This window comes from Fundulus heteroclitus, chromosome 13 (assembly GCF_011125445.2).
Source record: "Fundulus heteroclitus isolate FHET01 chromosome 13, MU-UCD_Fhet_4.1, whole genome shotgun sequence".
Lineage (NCBI taxonomy): Eukaryota > Metazoa > Chordata > Actinopteri > Cyprinodontiformes > Fundulidae > Fundulus > Fundulus heteroclitus.
Window position 1 is genome coordinate 8,905,397 of NC_046373.1, and position 26,586 is coordinate 8,931,982.

A 26,586-nucleotide genomic window follows, 5' to 3' on the forward strand; every position below is an offset into this window, starting at 1 on the left:
TCGCACAGAGCAGGAGAACGGCCCTCGTCCGACGCGAGAACCAAACTATCCCGTTAAAATCTCCACAGCTAGATAAGACCTAAAAACAGAAGTAAATCAGACTCATTCCTTAATTTAATTTAATTTCTTGAAAATTAAGAATCTAAAGGGTTAAAAAAAGATATTCATTCTAAATAATAATAAAAAAAGCAAACAAAAAACAACAATAAGATCACAGAGTTGGGTGTCGTTTGGCTGAGAGAAGTAGAATGGTCAGAGGCACTGGTTTATAAGCGGGAGAAAGCTGCCCTCGACGTGGAGGACCTCATCCTTCTTTCTTTACAGTATCACAGAAGAGGACTATATATATATATATATATATATATATATATATATATATATATATATATATATATATATATATATATATATATATATATATATATATATATATATATATATCTCACACACACAGGCAGAAATATGGCTGGTTCTCCACATTCATATAAACATCCTCTCACAGGAGAAAGTTTTCCCCTGAGAGAAAACTGCAGTCTCAGGTCCTTCAGAATAACTGTCTAGAGACAGAGTAAGCAGTCCAACAGCACCCCCTGTCTGCAGGGATGGGTGCTACAGTAGGGATGACCAAAAATAGGTGAGAGGGGGAGGCAACCCATTAAAAGGCTGAGCAGGCGTTAAGATAGATGAGAAGGCTCGCAGCATCAGTTCAGACAGGACTTGCGTGGCACAGATGACGATTAGAGAGAAAGCAGAAGGGATGCGGGACTCTCCGGGTCACAGTCCGTATATGTGTGACGTTTTAGTGGCGTGGCACTAGTAGCGGGTGGTTCCCTACCCACTGAAGTCAGTTGTTAAATCAGACGCCGTGAACGGCGAGAGAGAGGGGAGAGCTGGAGTGACTTTCTCGTTCACAGGTCGTTTGGGTTCACTATGGTAAAGTCGGAGTCCTTGCTGTTGGTGGAGCCCTCCTCTGGGCTGGAGGAGCCCGACGCGGCGGCAGTCATCAGGGGGTCGTGAAAAGTCCCAGACGAGCCGTCGGGCTCCATTCGGACCGCACCGGGGCCTCGTCTTAGTGGCAGCGGGGGCTTGCCTTCAGCTTCTCTCCCGTCCGCGAGCAGGTCTCCGTCCTGAGACACAAGGATGTAGTCGTCCCAGTTCTTCCCCTCCGAGCCCACAGATGACGGCACCTTTAGGCGAGAGATTTAAAATGGGTCACAGCTCAGCAGATCGACAGGATCGCACACGGTCAAATTCTATAAAAGGGGAACATGCGTTCCGATGAAGCTCATGTGTCACAATAACAGCATCCACTGATAAACTTTAAGCAGGTATTAAACATAATTTTCCTTTAGCCCACATCACTGTTTTAAAAATTTGTTTTAAATTGTGGTCCGATGTCATTTTTAAGGAATTAAATCGCATCTTTTCATTTGCTGTAAAATGAAACTCAATGTAACAGAAACAAAGACTTGCAGTCAGGAGTTTGGGATGAACCAACACAAATTGGTGCCTAATTGTAAAGGGGTAACTCTGGAAGAGCTGCACGAGTACTGCTGCTCAGGTCCTGGTGACGGGACGACTTCATAAATTAGAAAAGCCAGTGATGAAAGAAAGCGTATTAAAAAATTCAGTTTGCAGCTCATCACATGCTCGGGCTTACGCAGACGATCATCTTGTAGCCGTAACTGAAGTAAAGCGTGGTTCTTCAATGTTAATGAGGCAGAGGGGCTGAATTCAAATGCATGACACACTTTTAGACGTTTATTTTTAACAATTCCCGAAGAACCTGCATCCTTTCCTCGTCCATTTCCCAATTCTGCACGACTTTGTGTTGATTTATCACAGGATCACGCACGCTTTAGTGGCTGCCGAGACGAAGACTAATGAACTCCTAACCGGCTGCTCGGGCGGGGTCCCTGCTGGCTCCTCCTCTTCCTTCTCCTCCGTGCCGGCGCTCACGTCCTGATGAGGGTCTCCGCTCCGCCTGCTGCCGTCTCCCTGCTGGTGATCGGCGAGCTGATGCATGTAGTTCAGCGAGGTCTCGGCCGCCGCCGCTGCAGCCGCCGCCGCGGTGTAGTGGTCGTCGGCGATGGTGATCTCTTCGTTCTCCTCGGCCTCCAGCTGACTCTGGTTGAAGCGCAGCTCTCCCTTCAGGATGTCTTTGATCTGATTGGGTTTTTTTTTTACGCAGACAAAACGGGGAAAAAACGTGAAACCAGGAGATTCAAAGCGTGGGACCCACGCTGAGGGAGAGATGCTGACACGCCCACCTGTTTAAGTCCGGCTAGAGAGACCAGGACTTCATCTTCTTTCTCCAGGTGCTCTTGGAGAATCACCTCCTGGATTTTACCTGGGGGGGAAAAAAGGCACCAAATCATGTTTCTTCAGGAGTAAAAATCTTAACCCGATCGAATGTATAAAAAAAAAAAAAAAAAAAAAAAAAAAAAGCTTAGGTCTGGTGAGAAATATTCTGCTGTCTTTGAATTCAGAAAACCTCTGAACTCACAGATGTGTGCATTCATCATCCTGGCGCAGTACTTGCTCATGGCCTCCAGGTCGTTAATCTGGCCCTGCAGGAAGGAAACCTGGGCTTCCAGATCCTCGTCCTTTTGATGCACAAAAAATAAAATAAAAATAATTAGATAAATATAAAAAAAGGATGTGGACATAAGGCTGCAGAGCATGCAACAAGTCAAACAGCTCACCGCCTCTCTTTTTCCCATGGTTTTGCTGTGGGAACGAGAGCGAGTGATGTTGAAGAAGGACTCCTTCTTGTGGGCAGAGAGGGGCGGAGAGGAGCTGCTGACGTCACTCCCCCTGGAGGGCGGGAGAGGTGGGGAGGCGGTGGACTGGCCCCGCCCACCAGAAAGGCTCTCAGTGCTGGGGGAGGAGCTGACCATCCTTGAGCTCTGGCCTTTGCAAGATGAAAGGGTGAAAGGGACGAAAAGACAGATTAAAAAAAATATTTATTTCAAACGATTCATCTTTTCATTCCTAAAACCAAAAAGTAAACTCAGGAATACGTTCCGGTAAGGGATGATACGGGGGGAAATCCAGAAGGAGGTGTCGACTGAAATTTGGGATACCGTGCAAAACGTTGATGTGGTCAAACTTTATATGCATATCAAAAAAAAAATTTAATATCAGGGAAAAGTTAATTTATTGTAACTCGGTTCAAAAAGGAAAACTCATATAGAGACACATTAAACACAAAGTGATACAATTCAAGCATTTATTTCGGTCGTGCACGTGCCGCCCGCGTAAACGTGACGTATTTTCGCATTGGTGAGTGGCGGACATACGTCAGGAAGTAAAACTGATGCGGCTCCCGATACAACCTTTGTGTTCGAAAAAAAAAAAAAGCTCAAAATTATTGCTTACTCACTAACATTTCAACCGTAATTAGAAAAGTGCAAGTCCATCAAGGCGCTCGGAAGACAAAGTCGTATAAACACTGCTTTACTATTTCTTGTTGTTTAGCAAAGACGGACGTGCTTCTTCTTCTGTGGCTTTTTGTTAGAGGGATTTGTATTCTGAATAAAGCCAGGCGCATATAAACGCACATAATGATCTGGTTTAGTGATTGTGTGCCCATATAAACGGTACAACCAGATGATTTAATCCAATACATTTTAATCCGATCGTGAAATTCTGTGCATGTAAACACAGCTGTAGAGTCCTGCGTCCAGACATATTAATGGAAAGCTTAGCGGAGGAAAAAAGTGGGACAGAAAAGAGTGTATAGTGTTGTCCAGAAAAGAGCCAGGCGTACAACTACAGATTCCACTCACCCGGGCAATGCACTGTTTGTCCCACTTCCATCAGCTTAAACGATTCAGGAACAGTAAATCAAGGACTAATAGACAAACTAATAAAAAAAACAGCTTCTTTCTCAAAGGTCTGAAAGCTAGATTAAATCACGAGCCCAGTTCACAGTGTTTACAAAGATGCTGCTGGTTACACAGGTTCTTGACGCGATGAGAATCATTTGGGCCTCCTCTTACATGCTAATGTCTGTCTGCACACTTTGGACATCCGTGCAAACTGCACAGCAATTCACTTCGTACTGTAAAATGACAGCATCTGATAAGATGGTCGAGTCAAAAGCAAAGGACTTCATTTGTGTCTGTGTAAATTCTGAGCCGGGGTCTCACCAAAATTTCATTACGGTCACATCATGACAATAAACATTCTTGATTCCAGAAATGTGCTGCAACTGTTGCTGTCCGTGTTTTAAAAGCAATACATATGGAGATGAGAGACAACCAGATTTAACAACTACAGAAGAGTTGAATGTTGCTGCTAAAGGAAATTTGGGAATCCTTAACCACATTTTGATCGCCTCCCTGCCGCATCCTGATGATGCGATAATTCCTCCAAGAGGAGCTCTGATCAAGTGATCGAATGCATAAACGTCACATAGACATACTTTCTTTTTTCTTTTGTTTAAAGAAACCGAATTCTGGCTTTGCATTACATGTAAGCCTCAAGCAGGACAATTAATGTTTAAAATAAATCAAATTTACTTTGACAAGATTCTGACTTATTGGGATGTATAAAAAAAAAGTGTTTCCAAATTAACCATTGATGAGTTTTTTTTTTTACCCATATTCAACCAGCTCTTCTTCACTGCCAGCCACACTGGCCTTGACCCAAGCCACATGTACTTTCAGATGAATCAAGAGTTTGTAGAAACTGTAGCTCCGTGACACGTTTTCCTTACAGTGGCGACATCTAAACACACGTCTACAGCTGCAGGACACAGGTCCAGCGTTAAAAACGTGATTTTACTGCGTTTACATCTACAAAAGTAGCCAAAGACTCAACCGTCACACTTGATCGCCCTCTGCTGGTGAAAGCTTACTGTCACATCCACATGCAGGACACAGTCAGGGCTGTTTTACAGTGATAGGCTGCAGTCTACACAGAATATGGAGGGTTAAAAGCGACAAAATTAACAATATATCATAAAATAAACAAATGTATCATTAAATAATTAAATGTACCAGTTGCTTATCTAATACATAATTAAATGATAAATCTACCATTAAATAATGAAATGGACAATTAATTGAATATTGCTTTTAAATGATGACAAGCAAATTAAATAAAGTAATTTAAATATACATATAATTATTTGTATTCATTTATTTCACGGATTCATTGCCACTCTGGGTGAGCAACTCTAGCTCACATCCCTAGTTTGGTCCGAAACATTTTTAAAAGTTCACAGGAACACTCACTGTGGTCCCGTGTGGAGGAATCTGCCACAGTCTTCACAAATAATTATACGTATATTTAAATTAATTTGTTAAAAAAAGGACATTTGATTATTTAATGTAATTTCAAAGGTGTAGTAATTATTGAATTGTCCATTTCATAAGTTAATGGTACATGTAATTATCTAATGATGTATTAAATATAAATAGAATGGTACATTTATTAATATTTAATGGGAAATGTAACTATTTAATGGTACATTTATTTATTTCATGGTAAATTCACATTTCTGTATTTCATGATGTATTTATTTCAGTTTGTCCCTTTTAAGCCTCCAAACTCATGAGCGAGCAAACAAAGCTTTGGCTGAAAAAAGGCTGACGGCGTTGCAGAAGCGTGGTTAAAGTAAAGGCAGGGAGGGGTCGGGGTTGAGGGGGAGGCGACACAACAGGGGTTGCCTTGGTAGCGGTTACCTTGTGTGTCAGTAAGAGGCTGATCTGGGAGAGAGCCCTGAGACACGCCACCTAAAACTGCATCTAACAGACAGGAGAGTCAAAGCTGATGCAGCCATAACCACATGAACCAGTGGCTGCACACATTCAGGTGATCAGTGTAAAAAACAAAAAAAAAAAAAGGACATGCAGAAAGGACTTTAGTGTCATAACTGGCAACAAATAACACACATGGATAGAAAAGCACCACCTGCTGGTTGTCCCCGGTGATCCGCTGCTCACCTTTGCTGAGGTGGACTGGCATACTTTCAGACTTCAGCAGACGGTAGTTCTGGGTCTGGGCCTGGTTCTGCGTCTGCGCCTGATCCGAGGGCTCGGCGAGCGGGTGTGACAGGGCGGGCGCGGGCGGCGAGGCAGGGGCCGCGTAGGAGGAGTACACCTCGCTGTTGATGGGGGCGACGTTGCTGGAGACGCCGGACATGGCCGGAGCGATGAGCTTTCTGCCGAAGCTCAGCAGGCTGCTGGACACCTTGTTGATGTTGAGCGGAGCAGCTTTTACCGTAGAGCCAGACCTAGAGACACAGTGAGGACGGTGAAATGTGAGAATCCACAGATCTTTTACAGGATCGTGAAGATTCTGATATCATTCATCAAAACATGCTGATGTGTTCGCAGACTGAAAAAGTGAGAAAGGTTTTTTTTTTTTTTTTCAATGCCTTGAATACCAGAAAAAGCAGAAGATTTTCAAGTTTCTGACCTTTAAATGACCAGTCACAGTCGGGATTAGGGGAAAAATGAATGACTGACCACTGGCAAATTGATTACTTCATGTTTAGTAATTATATATTTTTATGAGCCCATCGAAGCCAATAGACCACCATCTGCTATGTATATTTGGTTTGTGCTTCAGTTGGTATTTCCAGAAAACATGGCAGGTCCTTAAAAATAAGGGTGATTTTAGAATAGATCCATGTATTCTGTGTATGTCTATAATTGATCATTTTAAATACCTGACCCTAATATATATATATATATATATATATATATATATATATATATATATATATATATATATATATATATATATATATATATATATATATATATATATATATATATATATGACGTTTTCCTCACCAATCAGTTGTTTTGTAGTTCCTGATGAGATTTTGAGGGAGTTTTAAAATGGAGAGCCACAGGAAGGAAGCCATTTGATTGCAGGCGGTAAGGAAGCCCCCTGCATTAAGGTGTTAGTTGTTGGCCAAGGTCACTTTAACTCATTAACAAAAAGAACATAATCTGCTGACTAGCATCTTTCCAATCTTAAAAAAAAAGAAAGAAAAAAAAAAGCTTTTACTCCAAACATGTAATACCGTCAGGCCAGGATTTATTCGCTCAAAGCTCTGATATCGTCCTGATCTAATGCAGTTCCAGACCAACTTGAGGATAAATAACGACGTTTGTATGTTTTTAATATCTCGTGATTTAGTGGAAGAGAAATAGAGCGCGAAAGAGCATAAAGTAGCCGCTTCGAGCAATGACGATTTAGAGAAACAACAAGCTACAAAAAAAATAAAGAAATAAAAGTTGAGCCTCACTAAAAACAAACTCATCCACGTCTGAAAGATTAGACAGTATGCTTAGGGAGAAGTGCCTGCGTTGTACCGTGTCTTGTTCATCAGGTCGGCTCCCCTTGTTTTGTAGTAATCCAGGTTCTGCTGAAACTGGTAGTTCACAGGACGAGGATTATTCTACAAGAGAGACAAAAAAACAACAGATCGGCCTGAATTAGGGATGAACATGCGAGGAAACGACCAGATGAATTCCATTAAACATGAAATGAAATCATACATATATATAAATAAGCAACGAATGCTATTAAATTATTAAATGAATCATATAATTCTTAACATTTACAATGGCTTAAAGTATATACAAGTCAAGAATACGGTCTACTGAAATCTCTGCTCCACTGGCTGCACCTGTGCCGCGGGAACCCTGTGCATTCAGGGCAGCAACCTCACGCTTAATGATACCCAACAGCTCAAGTGTAGCGAAATAAAACATGTGCTGCCAAATTTGGATCCCCCCCCCCCCCCCCCCCCCCCTTACCATTCATTCACAGAGTCACAGCACAACAAGATGTCTTTTTGGATACAATATGCGACGGTTGCTCGAGGATTCCCACCCACCGCTGTGCATGTGGGCGGTTCGCTTTGGCAAGTCTCCTCCTTTATACCGCCGGAAAAGTTAAGCAAGTTCGCTCTGTAGGCAGAAGCAAGAGCAGACGTAGCCTCGACTCTGAGAACTCGCAACAGTTTGTGTTTGTTTCAACATCGCAAAATCACTTTCTCTTCTCCATTTGATTCGATCCGGGCGGCGACGCAACAGGACGTAGGAGACAAGCGGGAACGGTCGACTAGGAAACTAGATGTTCTCGTTTATCGGTCGCTTACTTTGGGATCCCGGAGGAACAGGGCTTTCTGCAGTAAAGCGTTGATGTCTCCTATGGGAGGGTAATGCATCAGAAGGCCCAGGCAGGTTTGGAAGTTGCTTGCAATTACTGGAAAGAAAGAAAAAAAAGAAGCATAATTTACATTTTATCTACTTTGCAAATGCACAAGCTGTAAAAACATCAATGTCCAAACATTTCTATATAGATTAGAGATCAAGTTTGAAAAAAAAAAAAATCTCATATGTGCAAATTAAAATGCTACATGCCTTCAGACAATACTAGAAAAGTAGAGGAGCACTTGCTCGCATTACAGCTTGAACCATAAACCCAGCCTGCTTGTACATACGGCGGAAACAACGCATCGTCTTCTGCTTCGACAAATATGACCTCATCTGATTAAATGAAGCGGAGCAAATCTCATTCTTCAGCTCAGGAGCGTCTTATCAAATTACATGCCACGAAGGCCAACACATGGCTTCACTGGATTATCTCGGCAACAAACGGAGCGTACGAGCGTCTCGGATGTAAAGCAGCATGGCCACGAAGACGTAGTCCACCAGATCCAGAGTGATGCTGTCAGCAAACAGAGCGTCCCACACCACCAGCAGGTCCTGGAGGGGAAATTCCCGGCCGAACAGCAGGCGGACCCACCGGCTGAGACACAGAGGAGAGGGGAAAAAAAACGAAAACAGGAGAGGGTAACTGCATCTGCGCAGAGCAGGGAAAAGATTAAGGACTAGGTGAAGGAGTAGTCACTGACATGCCGTAGATCTGCGGAGCGATCTCCAGCCGGTTCAGGTGCATGTGCAGCTCCACGTCGTGCTTCTTCACCAGCTGGTCCTGGATGCGGTTCACTTTGGTCACGATGGCGACGGAGGGGCCGGCGTCCTGGGGCCGAGCGAAGGGGATGCTGGTCAGCATTTCCTCCTTGCCCTGTGCGAGAAAACCAACGCATGAAATCAGCAGATCAACACGCATGGCACCTGGCATGTATTACAGTAACCTCGCCGAAGTATGGGTTCATAGTAATTGTGCTTTTTCACATCGTGTCCCATTACAGGTGCAGACTTCAGTGTGTTTTCGTTGAAATTCAACGTGATAGATCTACACGGAGTGCATCATTTTAAGTGGAGGGAAACGGATGAATTGTTTTCTCGCAAATTAAAATGTGAAACATGCATCGGTATCCGCGCAGCCTCAGTCGATAACATGTAAAACCACCCTGTGCGGGGAATGTCTCTACCAGGTTTCTGCATCTAGAGGCTGAATATTAAAATGAAAGCCAGTCAGAAAAGCGGAAGTGAGACCAAAACAACTCGTTCTGTGGGAGTTAAAACCGCTTCACTTTTTTTTTGCATCCAGACATTTTCATGAGTTATGTTCTACAATGGGTGAGTTCACTGGGGGCAGAGGAGCTTTATTAGTTGCTTTTTTTTTTTGGTGCGCTTAGTGCTCCATTGTTAAGTCACAAGTTAATGTATAAAGCCTAGTTACTGATCTAATTATTCCAATGTATACAATTGCTAATAGAAACACACACAAATATATATATAATGGATGTGCATATTTTCATTAGTATAGTGAGTGCTTTAAGAATTATATGATCTAAGAAAATCTAGTCCGTCTTTAGTGAATTATTTTAAAGATTTGGATGTTGTGATTGTTCGGTTTCTTTTCGGTGCGGCGTGTCCGACAAAAATAGAATAGAGTCTAATTTTAGCGGATGGCCATTTGCACGCCGCTGCCCTGTGGAGGCTGGGTAAATGATGTCATTGATTATAATCAGGGTATTTAAAACAAAGTTCGTAAAGGACCGGAGACTGACGCTGTGTAAAATAGGGGTACAATTTTGCTTTATTCCCCCCCCATCAACTTCTCTGTTGCTGCTGAAGATAAGCATCCCCACAGCAAGATGCTGCCACCACTGTTTCCCTATGCTGAGTGGGTTCAGAGCAGTGTGCGGTTTATTACTAAACTTAAAAGGAAGCCAAAGGAGTACAAAATCTCTGTTCTGCACAAATCTTGATGAATTGAAAATTCAAATGAGACCTGAGGCCTTCACAGAAACAGCTTCATTAATACTGAGATTAGATTAAACCCTTTACTTCTGATATACAACTTTTCCTCGTATTTCTGACAGGCAACGGGACTGCGGTTTTAACACGACTGAATAAAAAAAAAAAAAAAAAAAAAAAAAAGAAGGTTCAAGGTGTGTTAATAGTTTTTCTAGGATTTGCAGGAGAAACACTATCCACTGCTGAATTTCTTTGTTTGCTTGTTTACTTCTGAACTTACAGAGTCCCTTTGCGAGCATTGCTTTTCTGTTCAGCAGCACAGCCTATAATTTCTAAGTTGCCTACCTGAGCGCGATAGTTTTATGCTGAAACTATGCAGCAAGTGATTTAATTTGACTTCCCAGCCGCTATGTTCACAGACCGATTGTGTATGCCGTAGCAGAACTGAATTAGGTTACAGTTGGTGCTTTCTACTGCAGCCAGTTCAGTTCTAATGAAAAAAAACAAAATAAAAAAAACTGGCAGAGGCGCTTTTGCAGAAAAAAAAAAAGGTCTCATGAAACAAGTCAGTTAGAGTGAATGACTCCTTATCAAGGTAGCCGTTATGGATGTCGTATAAAAAAAAAAGAACCCACTCGCAAAGCAATTCATCCCATTTCTTTATGGTAAACGGATATTGGCTACACATACAGCTAATCTTAAGTCTGATAAAGCAGCTGCTTATTAAACTGGATTTGTCGTTACCGTGGCAACAGGCAGCATGTCATCAAATCAGGTAGGCCTGAAAGCCCGAGGATTATCACTTAATGTTGGTATAATCTAATGCGGGCCCAATCAGCGAGAACCGTTTCTCACAGGCGGGATCTACTGACCTTCCTCACTTCCCTCTCAAAGGTGGAGAACCACGGCTCTGCTGTCTCCATCAGCTGTGAGAACATGGCGCTGCGCACACAATGGGGCCATGGGTGAAGGGTGGACGTAAAAAAAGAGGCAAGGAATGAAAAAAAATAAAAAAATACAATTATTCCTTTGCAAAAACGAACAGATTTAAAGCAGCACGATCTGAAAGCTTAATGCACTCACTAGGCATCGTGTTCCAGGTACGCAGGGTTCAACAGACATTTCATCTCTTCACTGCAGGAGAGAATAAAGCACACACATCCTTCATTTCCTCGTCTCTAATAACTATGGAAATCTGTCGACCGCAGAGAAGCAGATGTCGCTCCGGAACTCGGAGCAAACCGATTCGGCGGCGAGGCGAGCGCTCACTGACCTGGGGCTGGCTGTCTCGCTGGCGTGCTGGAAGGCCTGGTGGTCACAGTGCAGCACAAACACTATGGGGGCCAGCAGCTCGTGCATCCCCTGCAGACACACACACACACAGACCTGTGAGGGTCGCCATAGACGGAGGAGCATGCTTCATTTGTGGTCAGCCTTTCCTTAACAATGATGCACGAGGTTTCTAATTCTCGACGACAGCTTTAATTGAGGATATTATTAGCCAACGCCTCACCACGTGTCACTTCCAGTTTGGAAAGGAGATGTGCTACCAGCCATCTATCTATTCATTGGCACCTGTTACTGACACTGATCATGATTAGGTTACAGAGGCATTTCGTGCTTTGGTCTCAACTCCTCAAACACCGGGGGACCTCAGCAGAGACCAGGGTCGCTACACATTTAGTGTTCTTAGTGAGATGGCGGCCATTTTTAAAGTAACTCAACCCCCGCACCAGAGCCTTATTCCGCCCAATCCAGGAAACGTACGGGTGGGTGAGGGTCTGGGACACTAGTAAAATGATAAATAAACTAACTGAATGCTAAGCTAATAAACCGCTAAGCTGAAAAATCGATAGGACCGCACAATCCAACTAAACTCGAACTCCAAGTCGCTACGGAGGCGCGCAAAACCCTCAGGTCAGCTGATCAGTTGCTTTTGAGGGTCCCAAAGACAAAACGCAAGCTCAGAGGGGATCGTGCTTTTTCTGGGACAGCTCCTAAGCTATGGAACGATCTGCCTTTGAGCATAAGACAGGCCTCTTCACTTGCTATTTTTAAGTCTCTTCTTAAGACTCATCTTTTTTCTTTGGCTTTTGGCACAATCTGAGAGATTTCACTTTGTTTTATTGTGTCTGTTTCTAATATGTATTTTATATTCGATTCTTTCTATTTCATAATTGCATTGTATTTTATGATTGTGTACAGCACTTTGGTCCTGTCGGTGTATAAAGTGCTTCATAAATAAAGTTGGTATGGTATGGTATGGTAAAACGGAGCCGTTTTTAAAACCTCACAGCGGCAGAGGTGCCGACACGTCAGCTTCTCCTGGTGACGTCACAAAAACCTCAGGATCAACAGAAATACTGATTTGAAAATAAATGCAAGAGACCCGTTGAACCTTAGGAGGATTTCAGCAAATATGCAGCAATCTGTCAAAAATAATGACCAGGTTATGTAGTCAGCACTGTAAGACAACCATGATAACAGTTTATTAGCAGCAAAAAATAAACTGTTGAGACCGACAAGAGGAATGAACGACTAGACAAATGAAACGGACAGGTGAACAAACATAGGAGGAGATGGTTGAAAGGAACCCTTTAGAGATCGGAATAGGAAGAAAAGCTGGAAAATAAAAATACTTGTCCATGCTCGATTTTTTTAATATTTATATAGATCAAGAGAACAGTTCAGTTCTTCACTTTTTATCCCACATATACCAAAGGGCCTTCATTGTCAAGACTATGACTCAGCAAAAAAAAACAAAAACAGAAACATGGCGATACCTGTTTATAGAGTAGCTGCTCGTTCTCTCTGGCGTAGCAGAAAAGAATGTCGGTCAGCTTGGTCCTCACGTCCTCGTTCTGGAAGTAGCAGATCTCGGGGAATCTTGTGTGGAGAGGAGAACAGAGGGCGTGATTTCATGTGGACAGCAGAAAATGTCAGATTGAAACAGACAGGGGGAGCGCATACGTCCTAAAAACGTCCTGCTTGATCATCCCCTTCAGCTCCTTATCCTGGAAGAACTTGTTCCATAAACTCTGGAGAAGACAGGCATGGAAAAAAAAAAAAAAGACAAAAATTAGCGATCCAAGGGGATTAGCAGCAGGAAAAATAAATGTGCGGTCACATTAATATTAATACACACAATATTAATTTCAGGAACAAACTGACAGATTAACAACAGCCCATCCGTTTAGTGAAGAGACATTTTTGCATCAGATAATAAAGCAAAAATCCAAAGGAAAAACTTTACCTTTTCATAGTTTCCTGGAAGACATTTGCGATTTGGCTCCAAATACAGATTTATCAAGTTAAACTGAAGGTGAGCAAAACAAACTGCGTAGATTTAGACCAATAGTCACTAGAAAAAGCCTGACGGGTTGTCTTGAGACCCATTTTGCATTGGAGACATTCAGCTATTTACCAAGAAAAACAATGAATTCTCACCCCCTCATCCTGGGACAGTGGATTGTTGACCACCAGGTCCTGCTGGCCTGCAGCTTTGCGGGGGTTAGTGATGTGCTGTGAAAAAATGAACAAGAAACAAAAAGTGAAGTGGCCCTTCCCAACCGCATTATGACACCCGGCTCTGCAGCTGCGGCCTTGTAAGTTTATTTCCACCTAAAACGACATTGGCTGTGAAAGTGTGCGCAGTAATAAATGAATTGGTTTGATTTTATGTCCTGATAGGAAAGCTGAAGTGCGTGGACTCGACAGTGTGCTTCTGCTACTGTTTTTACTCGTTCTCCATGCTTTATGACTGCCCGACCATGTTTGACTGAGGATTTAAAGCTCTTTACGCAAGACTATGAGGCCAAATAACCATTAGTTTAGCATTTCAGGAAATAAGAGCAGATACTGGGTCAAAATGGACGTATTGACTTCAGAACAAAAGTGAAATCTAAGCGAAACGAGACCTGTACCAAGATGGGCATAAAGGCCCCTTTGCAGGGAGCAAGCTATTACTCCAAAAGCAACGTCAAAGCCAGATTATAGTTTGCAAACGAACTAAGGATTAATGACCGTAATATTCTGAGACATGTCCTGTGGTCTGGTGAAAGCAAAGTTGAAGTGTTTGGCCGTAATGAGCATCATTACAAAAGCGGGAAGCTTAAGAACAACATCCGAAAGGTTGAAGTACGGGGGCGGCATCATCATGCCTTGTTGGGTGATTTGGTGCGCTTCATAAACTACACGGTTTCATGGGGAAAGAACACTAAGAGGAAATGTGAAAGCTTCATCTCAAGAAATTAGCCAAGAAGGTGTCCGCCTGGCTATGCCACAGCATCAGCTCCAGTACAAACAGATGCTGGATTGTAACTTAAAAGTTGTCTTTCAAAAGAATCAGACGGTTGCATGGTCCTGTGCATTTAGACATGCGAAAATATAGTGATATATAGTTATCATCCTGCATAAAAGGGCACTCCCACCATCTCTTTGATCTTCTCATACTGCGCCCGGTGCTCCTTGGTCCTCTTGATCCACTGCCCCTTGTCTTCAGGGAGGACCTCCAGGTATAACTGCAGACACGCGGGGGACACCGTTAAGCCGCTGGTCGCTCAGGCGTGAAAGGCATGCAGAAATCTGACCCTTCACAACTAAGCTTTGGGCTCCTACCTCTCCAAAAAGGTTAAAGAGCGCTTTGTTCTTATGCAATGAGTTTGCAACGACTACGTTCTGGTCTGCTCTGCGTTTACCTTCCAACAGACGCTCCGAAAGCGACTACTCCTCAGCCGACCGCAGACGCCAGCCTGCCGGGTCCTGGCCAGGTAATTACTGTTGAGGAACAAGTCGTCCCATTCTTTTCTGCACATCAGAGAGAGGTTGGAGGCTTGAGCGACTCGATCCAAATTTGATCACCATTACTAATCTGAAGTGTTCCACCGGAAGAAAAATTCAAAAGGTTCAGGTAAAAGTGCACAACAGACCTGTAGGAGAGGAAGGTGGACTCAGACTGGGAGTAGGAGCTGCTGTCGAGCGATCCTCCTGAGGATGATGAAGACAACCACAAGAGGGAGATGTTAACGCTTGTAAGCGAAAGCAAATGAAACCTCCTTTGATTTTTCTTTTTGTAACCTTTGATAACTTAAAAAAAAAGAAAAAAAGAAAAGCTGCCCACGTTCCTGCCTGCAAATGACCAGCTGTTGTTTCGGATCGGCCCCGTTGCAGTCGACGGAGCAGAAGCAGCCAGGAGCAGGGGAAGTAATGACAGAAACCAAAGTGGCAAACTGCCTCTGGCTCTTTACGGGCGGTAATAAGTCTAATTTGGCCTGCAGGTGAACATGCAGTCACGTCAGAGAGCTGTCTATCAGCATTAGTTAAAGGAGTAGATCATTCCACAGAGACGCTCACAATGAATATTCATCAGCTCCGCAACATTTTCTTGCTCTTCCACATAAGCACAAGAATAGCCTCCGCCCCGAGGCTTACCCTGTCTTGTCTGTGACTCACGACTCAGTCAGCTTCAATTTTAGATTATCTTGTACATTTGTCATGAACCTCAACTGGTTAGAGAGACTCCGTAAGGCGTCCCGTCGGTTTAGAGGGAGGTCAAATTATAGCGAAGTCGACGTACTGCTGCGATTCTTGTTGAAATTGTGGAGCGGGTCGAAGCCGGTCTCCTGCTGCTCGTCTGCCTGGAGCGGGTGGCGGGTCTCAAAGTTGGGGTGCTGCATGACTGCGGCCCAGCTGGGCTGGAACGTGAAAAAGTGAGACAAGGGAAACATGAAGCTTTTATTGAGACATTATGAGATAGACCAATGCCTAAAGTAGTGCATAACTGGGAATGTAAATAAGAAGGATACACTTTTGTTGAAAAGTCTGGAAAGCATTTCTAATAATTCATGCCAATCTCCCACCTGAGCCTACAGCTCCTCCAGAGTTACCAGGGGCCTCTAAGCTGGTTTTCTAAATAATTGGCTGCATTAGACTTTATTTATGGGTGTCAGAATTCAAATACATGCAACAGAGGTCATGCAAATTTATGTAGTGTTATTTTCTACCACATGTTGATGTATCAGAGAGAGAAAAAAAGAAATCACTATGAACACATTTAAGTTTATGTCAGTTATGTGAAGACGTGGAAAAGCCCAAGGCGTAGTTATTCTTCCTCGGGGCACTCCATTATCCAATTTCAGATTACTAATGGATGATCTTTCCGGTCATTTAACTACACTTCTTCTTCAATGTCTCTTCATGTCTGACCTCCAAGTAGAGCGAGCAAAACCTGAATGCTGCTTTTTAGAAACACCGCTCTGCCACCACCCGCACCCTGCAGAATTGCTTGATCTCCTTATCCCAGCACTTACGGAGGGAGCCGCGGCGTTCCCCGAAGTCAAGACTCAGAAGGCGAGGAATGTTCTGCGGGAGGAAAATGCCACATCAGTGATGCACAACAACACTTTCAAGAAAATGGAAACGTTTTTGGATTGATACGGACTTTACAGAACCCCGACAGTGATTGTAGACCCTGAAGAATGGCGGAAATTAACTTGAAGCGCTTCAGATGTCTGAGGTTCCACTGAGCTCACGGTGATGCATGAAGAGACTCGACAGAGCTAATGAAGTCATTAGAAACGCAAGCGAATGCATCACTTGCATGTTTGGATGTCAAATTTTCCTTCCAATAGGAAATAAACGGAGGAAGTCTGTGAAACGAAGACGACAATAAAGCGTTCATGAATCTGAATCTCTTTCCTGTTCTTATAAATGTAAGACGATAATTCCCCCTCCGTTTGGGGCCAACCAGGTATCAATCTTCTCTCGTCTTTGTAATAACGTCACACTAGCCACGTTTCCATCCGATTGGCATGTGAACTTTTAAAACGTTGCAAAAAAAGAAAATGTGAATTAGACGCGTGTCCATCCACTGGTTTGGAGCGAATTATCCTGGCTTTGTCAGAAGTTGACGTTGCGCATGGCTTTTGTTATGGCAACAGATCCAATATCTGTGTCATTCCTTAGACACTGTAAGTAAAGGACGCGTGAAACCGTGTCTTTTTAACAAAAAAATTCTTTATCTAGAAACAATGTAGAAAAAAAAAAAATCTTTTCACAATTCTGTTTTTTCTTCTTCCAATTCCTTCACAGCTTCACGGTCAAAAAACTATATTGCTCCGTGTCTAAACAGTCAGTTTACAGTTTTTTCCACAATACGGCTTGACAGGAAGCGAGCCTTTCAAAATAAAACCAAACCTCTCAATAAAATGGTCTGAACAAATATCAGTTCCCTCACTGAACACGACAAAAATAAAAAGGCAAACCATAATAATAATAATAATAATAACTTAAATATTTTCTATTTATGGCTCTAACAGCTTTAAGAAAACAGGAAGTAGAGGATGCAAACTAGCATGGATCACACATCTGAGAAAAATGGAGAGAGGTTTTTGGAAACGTGTTGCTTTCGGGCAAGTTGTAATTGTTCTGTCCTGTCAGCTAGTTCTGGCGATGTTACTTGAAGTCCGGCGACATAAAAGAAAGAAATGCGATTCTATGGGCATTATGGGAATATCCAGGAAGACGGCGTGGAAAATGACTGATCAGTCATGGGAGGCACTGAATTGTTTCAGCAAAAGTGTTTCCATCTCCTATTTTGCGCAAAATAAAAACTTTTCTTCGTGAAATGGAGGAAGCTCTTTCGAATTTTGCAGTTTCCTTCACTTTTTCCCGATGCGCTACTTCAAAATGCGCGCAAAATACAGTTATGGAAACACTGCCGTAGTGTGTCCTGTTTGAGTGCGTTGCAACTTTCGGAAAAAAAACAAAAACAAAAAACTTTTTGTTTTTTTCTTTCTGAGGAAAAACTACAGAGTTCAGTTTAAATTAGCCACATGGTCAGTGATGTGAAGCCAAACTAACAAACATAAGGTTATAAACCATTAACAAGTCAATTGCCCACGAATATCCCCGGCTAATGAATCAAGCGCACCCATTCGTTGAAGGCTATGCAGATCACCAGTCAGACCCGCTGTGTGTGACTCAACAAACGGCTTATTCTTTCTGTGGATACATGCAGATCGTTTATGAGATTTAAATTTCAAAGTCTGAAGTCTCTCTTTTTTTGTGGCATCAGTAGAGCTGGAGTCCACGTTTAAAACCCGAGGTGCCATCTCCACGGCACATGGGCCGGCTTATGGGAGAACATTTTACTCAAACAGCGATAAAAAGGAACTGCTGTCTTCAGCGTTCGCCGACGAGGCCAGTATTGCAGTTTTAAGGTCACATCATTTGATTTAGCAGCATTTAAAGAGGGTCTGAATGGCAAACAACCAACCATTTGGAGAGAAAACCAAATTAAATTACCAAGCAGGTAAACCACGAGCCAACTCATTCCTGCCGGGTTCACAGAAGAGTTGAGCTTTGTCTTTGAGACACGATCTAGATGAAGCCGTTCCTCTTTCATCCGATACAAACTTTGAGATTATTTCATGTTTATGATAATGGGTCGCCTAATGCTAAGCCCTACAGAATAGCACTCATCTACAGAGTGTTTCTTTCACAGGCTTTCCCTTTATTAATTGTGGAGGGGGGGGGGGGATAAACAAAGACGCCTCTTAAAACCTATTAACCGCGTGGATGAAACACAGCTCCATATATTGGCAAAGAAATGCCATGAAAATAGAAAGGACTTCATATGAATAATGCATGGCTCTGTTGTGTTAGGAAACATCTGTCCTGCTCAGAGACTAATGCTCTCCTTTAGTCGGCCGATTTTTTTATTTATTTTTTTCCCCCCTCCCTTCTGTCATGAAGGCGACATTATCCCAGTAATAATCAGAACTAATCCACAACTAGAGCAAAACTGAGGAATGCTGTGAATAAGTACCTCTAATGCCAGCCTTGTTTTCTGAGCTTTGCTTGGAAAATATAAAATAACCCCTTTAAAGTACCTTGAGTGGCTTGAAGTATAAGAGCAAAAAACCTAGTCCTGTAGCAAAGACGGCAATTGGAGAAATATTTAGAGGAATATTTTCCCCCCAGAGGCCGGTCTGCAGACACGCATCATGCTTTGTCTGTTTGTTTTTTTTTCTCTCTCCAAAAATAGCCTTTCTAAAGTTTGCATGTGTTTGTGTAAGCCTTTCTGTTTGGCTGAAAGATGCTGATTTAAAGACTTGAGGCCCTTCTGATTTAACACAAAGCAGTTTAAAGAACGGCCTCAGCTGGGTCCATCACTTCTTGCTACAGTTGCAAGAAAAATGGCAGCAGATCACTGGAAAACCTCGGAGTATTCGACTCATATTGCATATTGTTTAATCCACAACAACCGGAGAACATCAATAATTGAAGACAAAGATATTTTATGACACAATCAGTATCAATGAAACAAAGGACAGTAAAGGAGAGTAGATCAATAGACGCTTTATTGTATTCTACAATAAAATTAAGGTCTGCTCTTAAGCATTTTTTGGGCTTGACTTTATTTATCTTGTTTAAAATCAGGGCTAATTTAAAAAACAAAACAAAAAAAAACAACAACATCCAATCATACTTGTGCCAATTTGTGGTAAAAGCGCAGATTCTTTTTCTTTTGTTTCGATGCTTCCTAACCTGACTCTGGCCAGATGGATGTAGCTCCACACGCCTCCACACATCCATCTGGAATCGCTGCCATTGAGAGGGATTTCAATACCATATAAAATGGACGAGCCAATCAGGATCGCCGGACGGGATTTTCGTAGATGTGAAGCATCAGAGAAGCGACTGTTTGGATTCAGACAACAATGCCGGCTTGCAGCGAGGAAGCAAGCGGTGACATTGATGCTGCTATTTCATCAGTGATGTCCAATCTACGGAATATGAATTGTTTAAAGGAAAAGTCCGGTCATATTCAGAATTCAAACTTCTGAAAGTACTTTAAATATAAAATTATTACATACTGTTCAATAAATGAACGGTGCGGTATCGGCTGTTGAGCAAGTCCCAATGCTCTATCTGGTGTTTGTCACAACGCGCTATTATGTCGACGACCAGTGCACTATGGGAAGCAGAGAGTAATGGATTCAATAGCGACAGCGATGGGATGTCAGTGGATATATGTTGACTACATATGACGTGTCTTTTCTCTGGCTAGAAGTCCAATGGCAAATCCTCCCTCTTCAAGTTGGCAATCCAACAACGAACTCGTGGTGGATCATGAATAGGAAAGATGAAATAACTAATGTTTTTTTTCCACTTTTACCCAATGTATTGGAACATCCAACTGCCATGCATGTGGGCATTGTCGCTTTAACAATAGCTCTCGCAAATTTCAATGGTGAAGTCCTCTCGAAATCCAAAATAATTGTTGTTAATCAACAGTTCCTATTGATTTAGCTTGTAAAGCGCGGAGAACTGCCCTCGGCTTACCGCACCGTGACGTCACTGCCAGAAGATGTCAGGAGTGAGGCGTTACTATATTTAGCCATGAACGGCCGAAAATTAAACAAATTTAGCGACGAAAATTTATATTTTAATTTTTTTACTGATTAACGCTAAATTCATTAAATCACCACAAACGTATTAGTTTTGGGTATAGATAATGATCCATTGATTCTTCCCTGTTGACCGGACTTCTCCTTTAACACCAGAGAACGGCTTTGAAGGCTTTTGTTAGTGGAAACAATGTTTTCACCCTTCTCCCGACCAGCTTTGGTAAGAGCTTGATCTTCCCCGACGTAAGCCTCACGAAACTGCTAGAAAAACTAGGTTAAAGTTAAAAGGTAGATGACATACATTTTTTAAAAATAAAGAAAACAGCCCAACAATCCCATAATGCCAAGGAGACAAAGGAAAGGCAAATAAGAGCCGTTTGCTGATTCCTGATCTGAGCTCAGTTTTCAGCGTGAGCCGGACCGCTTCTCAGACTGTGATAATCATACGGTTTGTTGACGGCAGTTTGTTTCTACCATAGGGATCATCCGGTTTCTGGCATCAACGCACGACATCATTTAAAATGTTCTGATTTCTAAACGGCTAAAATTCTCCATCATGTCCCCCCTGTAGTTTAAAGCGTGTTTAATGAGAAAAACGCCGTAGTGAGCTGAGTGTTTTTTCTCTCCCACAGCTGAATGGGTCATACTGCAACATAGTAAAGCTCACCCTCACCCCCCCCCCCCCCCCCCCCCCCCCGTCTGTGTCAGAGCACGGCTGGTCAGATGGCTGAAAGACGGTAACTACACCTTTCCCTCGCTTACAACAAAAGACACACTCCGTCACAGAATACACAGATACTTGGGGTGTGAATATTAAAGGCGCAAATTGCTAGAATGTCTAAATTAGAGTCCCGGATGTATTGGAAGTTTATGAGAAGAAGAGGGACGCCTCGGAAGAAAGAAGGTACGGTCATGCACAGTTACTGAAAAAGGGATTTGAGCGTTTCTTACTTACATTTCAAAAAAATATAAAAACTAAATCAGTACCTCTAAATTCAAAAGGTTATTATTTTCTAAAGGTTATTTTCATCTGACAAACGAGCCTCATCGGAACGCACATAAGTACGTTTATTTAGCACATTTAATTTTTTTTATTTTTTGAATATGACATGACATTAAAGATAATATTATTGTAACTATGGATGGGTACTGAATTCATTACTTTTATAGGTACCGCCCGAATTCCGTCGGTACTGCCGGGTACCGATTCACGTAAAATCAAAACGGTACCATGTTTCGGTACCAAAACGGATGTGGGCAATTTTCCATGCCGAACATTTCACGCACAAGACCGTGATGATGTCAGAAGCCGCTGGTCCAGTCAACCAAACAAGCGTGGCTGATAGAAAGCGGTGGAAAGTATGGCTCCACTTTTAAAAATGCGATGCAGAATTTGTGATCCAAAGGCAAGGAGCGAGAATACTTCAGATCCGAGGAGGCACCTGGTCACTGCTGCCAATTTCTCGATGCATCCAGCGTGTCACTACCAGCAGCTCTTCAGGGCAGTTTCATCTTGAATACTGTAAATGTTAGTAGATTTGCACGATTGAAAAAAAAATGAATTAAAAAAATATGCGACTAATTTGACCAAACAAACGTGAACTTTGGCTGGCTTGACCGCGTTTTCACAGCGAGGCAAGACAGGAGCCGGAGGAGTTGGGTTTTTCAAAATAAATTTTAACATTTCACAATATTCAACTGCATTTTAAACTCTATTATTAGAATAATTGCACAGACATACTATATTTTTTAATTGATTCTGAAGGTGTGGCAGCTTTTGCTTGCTTTGCGGTGCGCCACGATCAAATTCATGTAGCAGAAACCCTCGTTTAAAAAAAAAAAAGAGAAAAAGTTTCCTCTTTAGAGCGTTTCCACAATATATTTTACATATTACATAAAATATTGTAATCAACATTGCAAGCTTTTACTAAGACAATTTTTCCTTTCAGGACTGATGATAAAATATACTTTTTACATTGGCAAAAAAAAAATCTTGATTTTCCAAAAATTAACTCTTCATAAATTGCAAATTTGAATGATTTGACAAAATCGATTTATCGCCAAGCCTTAAAATCCAAGGTCTAATATTCCATCTACTTTTGCCAAGTGTAGTTTGCAGTAAAATGAAAACCGGCAAAGGAGCGGTAACAGCCTACAGTTCAGTCAAGGTGAAACAGGCCAGCTTAAACTCATGTGCCTCTGGTTCAGCACTTCAGAGCTCAGGAGCCTTTACAGTCACATGCTCTGAACAGAGCTGAGAACATACTCAGAATCATAGCCTCTACAAAATACCATGAACCTTCCAAGTCTCGGCTGATTCGATTAGCAGACATCCATCTGTGAGGATGAACTCAAAGTCTAGCAGGAAAGGTGGGCTTTTGACCACCCGCAAGAAGTCATGAGACAAATCTAGACGGGGACATTTTTGGCTTCTTATCTGAACAACTTTATTAGGGTTTACTGGACACTTTTAGCACATTAATCCTGTCTGTGCTGTGCAAAGGGAACAATGAAAGGATTCTTTTGGTGAACCGTTAAAAATGCTCTGTAATCCACATTGCCAGCTGTGGTTGGAAAAATTACTTGGGAATAACAGCAAAAAAAAAAAGAAAAAGAAAAGCAAAATAGGGTAAAACACACATTGAAATCTGTTCTTATTGCCGTAATCATATCCATGAGACTATTGTTAGTATTGAACATACAGATCAATTCAGAAAACCTGCAGCAGGAAATTCTACACCACTGGTGATAATCTGTTACAGGTCGTAGCTAAAGACACGCCCAGAAATCCTGACTCCGACAGCCTTACCCTAAACACGCCCTGATAGCAATCAGATGGTCGGAACCCAAATATCCTATTCCTTTTTGATCAGCGAATGCAACACCCATAAGCATTAACAGGTTGTGCCGGATGAGGTTGTGAAGTGAAGACGACTCCTTACCATTTTCAGCACCAGAGAAGTGCTTAAAAATGAGGTCAGATGAACCACAATAGGAGTATTTCTAAAAATCAAACTGTATTTTCTATTAAGGCCCTTCGGCAGCTATATTAGGACGCCACACATACACGGAGTAAGGCTTTTGCCAAAAAATAAACAAAAAAAAACAAACAAAAAAAAAACAGGAAGCTAATGTATAACAGCAAAGTTGCTTTTGTTTGATCGATCCTTTTAAAGAATCCGCTGTCTGTTGCTGATCACGCAGAAATAAGAAATGTCGGCCGTCTTTTGGACATTTCACAGCTGAGGTCGACTTACTTTTCAGGGACTGATGTTTACTATCGGTCAGATCAACTTTATTTATAGAGAACATATCTTATGGTGGCATTCGTAAATGCAATATGCTTAAAAGTAAATGCAAAAAGTAAAAATGAGAATAAATGAGCCAAACAAACGCTGATTATGAAAACGCAAGAAGAAAAACTGAAACACAAGTTAATATATGATATGCAGAAGTAATGGTATTTGTGCCAGCAGCTCAACTAAAACGTCAACTCATTTGTCTTGGCTTTGAATAAGTATTGAAATCCCGTTTAGCTGCAAAGCCGTGTTATAGACTCATCTCTAGGGTTACGCCCCTGTCTGGTTGCAATAGAAGTGATGATGGTTCTTGACAGAAAACCTCCTGAAGATTCTTGTGTAGCGATAATAAATTAAAAGTTAGCAATTCAACATAGAACCAGGAATCTGTTTTATTTTAAACCTCTAAAACATTCAATTTGACACAGGCAGATTTAACTGAAACAAGTTTATTATCTTGTGATCTGCAGTGATGTCACATTTTCAGGTGAGCAAAAATAAAAGGAGAAATTAAAAAAAGGAAGTACATTTGTGAACTATAATCTGTCTTGGAACATAGTTTGTAGTTGGGGTTTATTTGTAAGTTATAGATATCCCAGTCACGTCACCTGGAAGACTTTGCCATATTTGCCATATGAGAGACTGACTTTAATATAAACTTTTTAGGTAAAGATAGAGAAGTTTCCATCCATGTATGAAATAATGGGTTATTTACATTTCTCAAAGAGATATCTATAATCAGCAGGACAGCTTTCCAAAACTGGTGACCAGAAATGGCCACAAAACCTCTTATCAGTGCATCTCAGATTAGAAGAAGGAAGAAAAAAAAAAAGAAAAAAAAGAAGGAAAAAAATTCTTCTCCAGGGAAAAAAGCTATTGTAGAAGTAGACGAAAACAGAAACATTTTGTGAGATACATTAAAAAAAAAGTCAATGAGCAACAGCTGGCTTTTACTTTACTCAGAGGCAAAAGACTCTCTGTGCAAAAGGTTTAACCAGTAGGCCAGAATCCCCTTCTATTATAGTCACTAATGAAAACGTTTGTCTATGGTTGCATTTGAAGATTTATTCAGTTTATTCGACATAACCGGTGCTAGAGATGCATTAATCATTAGGTCAGAGATTTAAAGATTTAAAAAAATAAAAAAATATATTTTTCGGTCTATAAACCCATCTAGCAGAACTGTATAATTTGTTGTAGACTGTTATGCATTTGATAAAAAATTAGATAAAGGTCTGGAAGCTGTGCTTGGATGCATAAATGGGTAAAAAAATTGTAACCGTTTGATCGTCAATTCAAAGGACTGTAGCAAAGAGCTTGAAGTGGGTTTTATCAGAGTTCTTATCAGAATCAACTTTATTGTACAAACAAGGATTGCATCCTGTAAAAAACAAAAACAAAACAGGTAACAGCAAACTACAATCTATAACAGAAAATACATTATTGAGAGAAAAAGGTAAGAACTTAGTCAGTACTTAAAGGAGAGTTCTTTTTTTATAGAAGAAACAAGTATTTTTATATGTCAAAACTGGAATCTCAAAGAAAAAGAAAAATTCTAATTGACCAGGAAAGCCCTGATAGGTGCATCTCTGTAAGGACACTTTACAGAAAAGTAAACAGATCTAATTAAAATCCAGTAGCGCATAATCCAAGTCAGCCCAATTACGGCCAGATACGAGTTGCAAACTCAAGGAAATGAAGACCAATGCAATCCATTTAAAAGCGCAATATTCAGCAGATCACCAGAGCTTGCCCTTCAGTAACATGTTGCCAATCAGAGACAGTTCACTCTGTGTGTCCACATCTGGCTGTAGGCAGCGTGTAAACCAGTAGAAAATCGCACCGAGACATTGCTGGTGTTGAACCCATCCCGATCCCACCACAGGACATGCTCTCAAGAGAAAGCCCATGTTCCCTAAACATGACATAAAACGAGTAAAGAATGCATTTATTTGGCCGTGAGGTGCTGACAGAGTTCGCATTTTGCGCTGTGGGAGAGTCGAAGCCATCCCTGGGACGTGACCAAACCAGACATGTGTCCTCGCTAGCCTCTGTCCTCCATCTGCGACCATGCACAATGAAGGCTAAAGGGACTAAATAGCCTCAACGCTGCCGACTTTAGCGGTCAGCTGCAACAGAATGTGAGCTGAGGTGAGGTGACAGGACGGCTAATGGCGCTAGCTAGGTTATTAGCATTTAAACGAGCCAGTGCACGGGCCCTGGCTGTACTTCCGACACAAGCTGACACGAGACAAAGTTGTAGCACGCGCGCTTCCTCGTAGCGCGAGCCAGGGTCAACAGGAGCGCAGCCGCGAGCAGAGAGGCGAACGTGGGTAGGTGGGGACGTTTCAGTGTGGCTCACATACCTGTGCGGGATCATGCAGGGACCCTCATTCTGGTGCATCGACACTGACTGCTGATTTGTAAACACTGGCGGGTCAGGCGGATGTGCTGCCGATCAGCTGACTGGTCATGTGATCAGCGGAGAGCAGCTCACGAAATGTGACGATTTAGCCAGCTACAGGGATTTTCTTAGTAATTCTTCTATTCAGGGAAAGATGTTGGATGTTTTGCATATTTTGAATGGTTTAAATGTTGCTGTAATATCTATCTATCTATCTATCTATCTATCTATCTATCTATCTATCTATCTATCTATCTATCTATCTATCTATCTATCTATCTATCTATACATATTTATTATTATTATTATTATTATTATTTATTTTTTTA

The 26,586-nt window shown here is 41.9% G+C and overlaps 1 protein-coding gene across 3 annotated transcripts; it reads right to left on the bottom strand.

The window, feature by feature from the left end:
• Positions 1 to 446: 446 nt before the first annotated feature.
• On the bottom strand, positions 447 to 26,309 carry tbc1d5 (TBC1 domain family, member 5). Of its 3 annotated transcripts, none has more exons than XM_036145006.1 (23): positions 26,220 to 26,309; positions 16,451 to 16,502; positions 15,718 to 15,835; positions 15,071 to 15,128; positions 14,840 to 14,948; positions 14,573 to 14,662; positions 13,590 to 13,664; positions 13,113 to 13,180; positions 12,926 to 13,028; positions 11,416 to 11,504; positions 11,226 to 11,276; positions 11,015 to 11,084; positions 8,888 to 9,060; positions 8,639 to 8,781; positions 8,129 to 8,235; positions 7,338 to 7,423; positions 5,955 to 6,244; positions 5,694 to 5,750; positions 2,706 to 2,914; positions 2,507 to 2,606; positions 2,271 to 2,350; positions 1,897 to 2,166; positions 447 to 1,187 (listed from the first exon to the last, which is right to left on the bottom strand). In XM_036145006.1, the coding sequence occupies exons 3-23, from the start codon at positions 15,815 to 15,817 to the stop codon at positions 909 to 911; spliced, it is 2,607 nt and encodes an 868-aa protein (XP_036000899.1). In that variant the 5' UTR covers positions 15,818 to 15,835; positions 16,451 to 16,502; positions 26,220 to 26,309; the 3' UTR covers positions 447 to 908. The 3 variants fall into 3 exon arrangements, with proteins under 3 accessions (XP_036000899.1, XP_012729712.2, XP_021178071.2); XM_012874258.3 differs by having other exon boundaries at positions 5,694 to 5,756; XM_021322396.2 differs by lacking the exon at positions 5,694 to 5,750.
• Between the last annotated feature and the right edge of the window lie 277 nt (positions 26,310 to 26,586).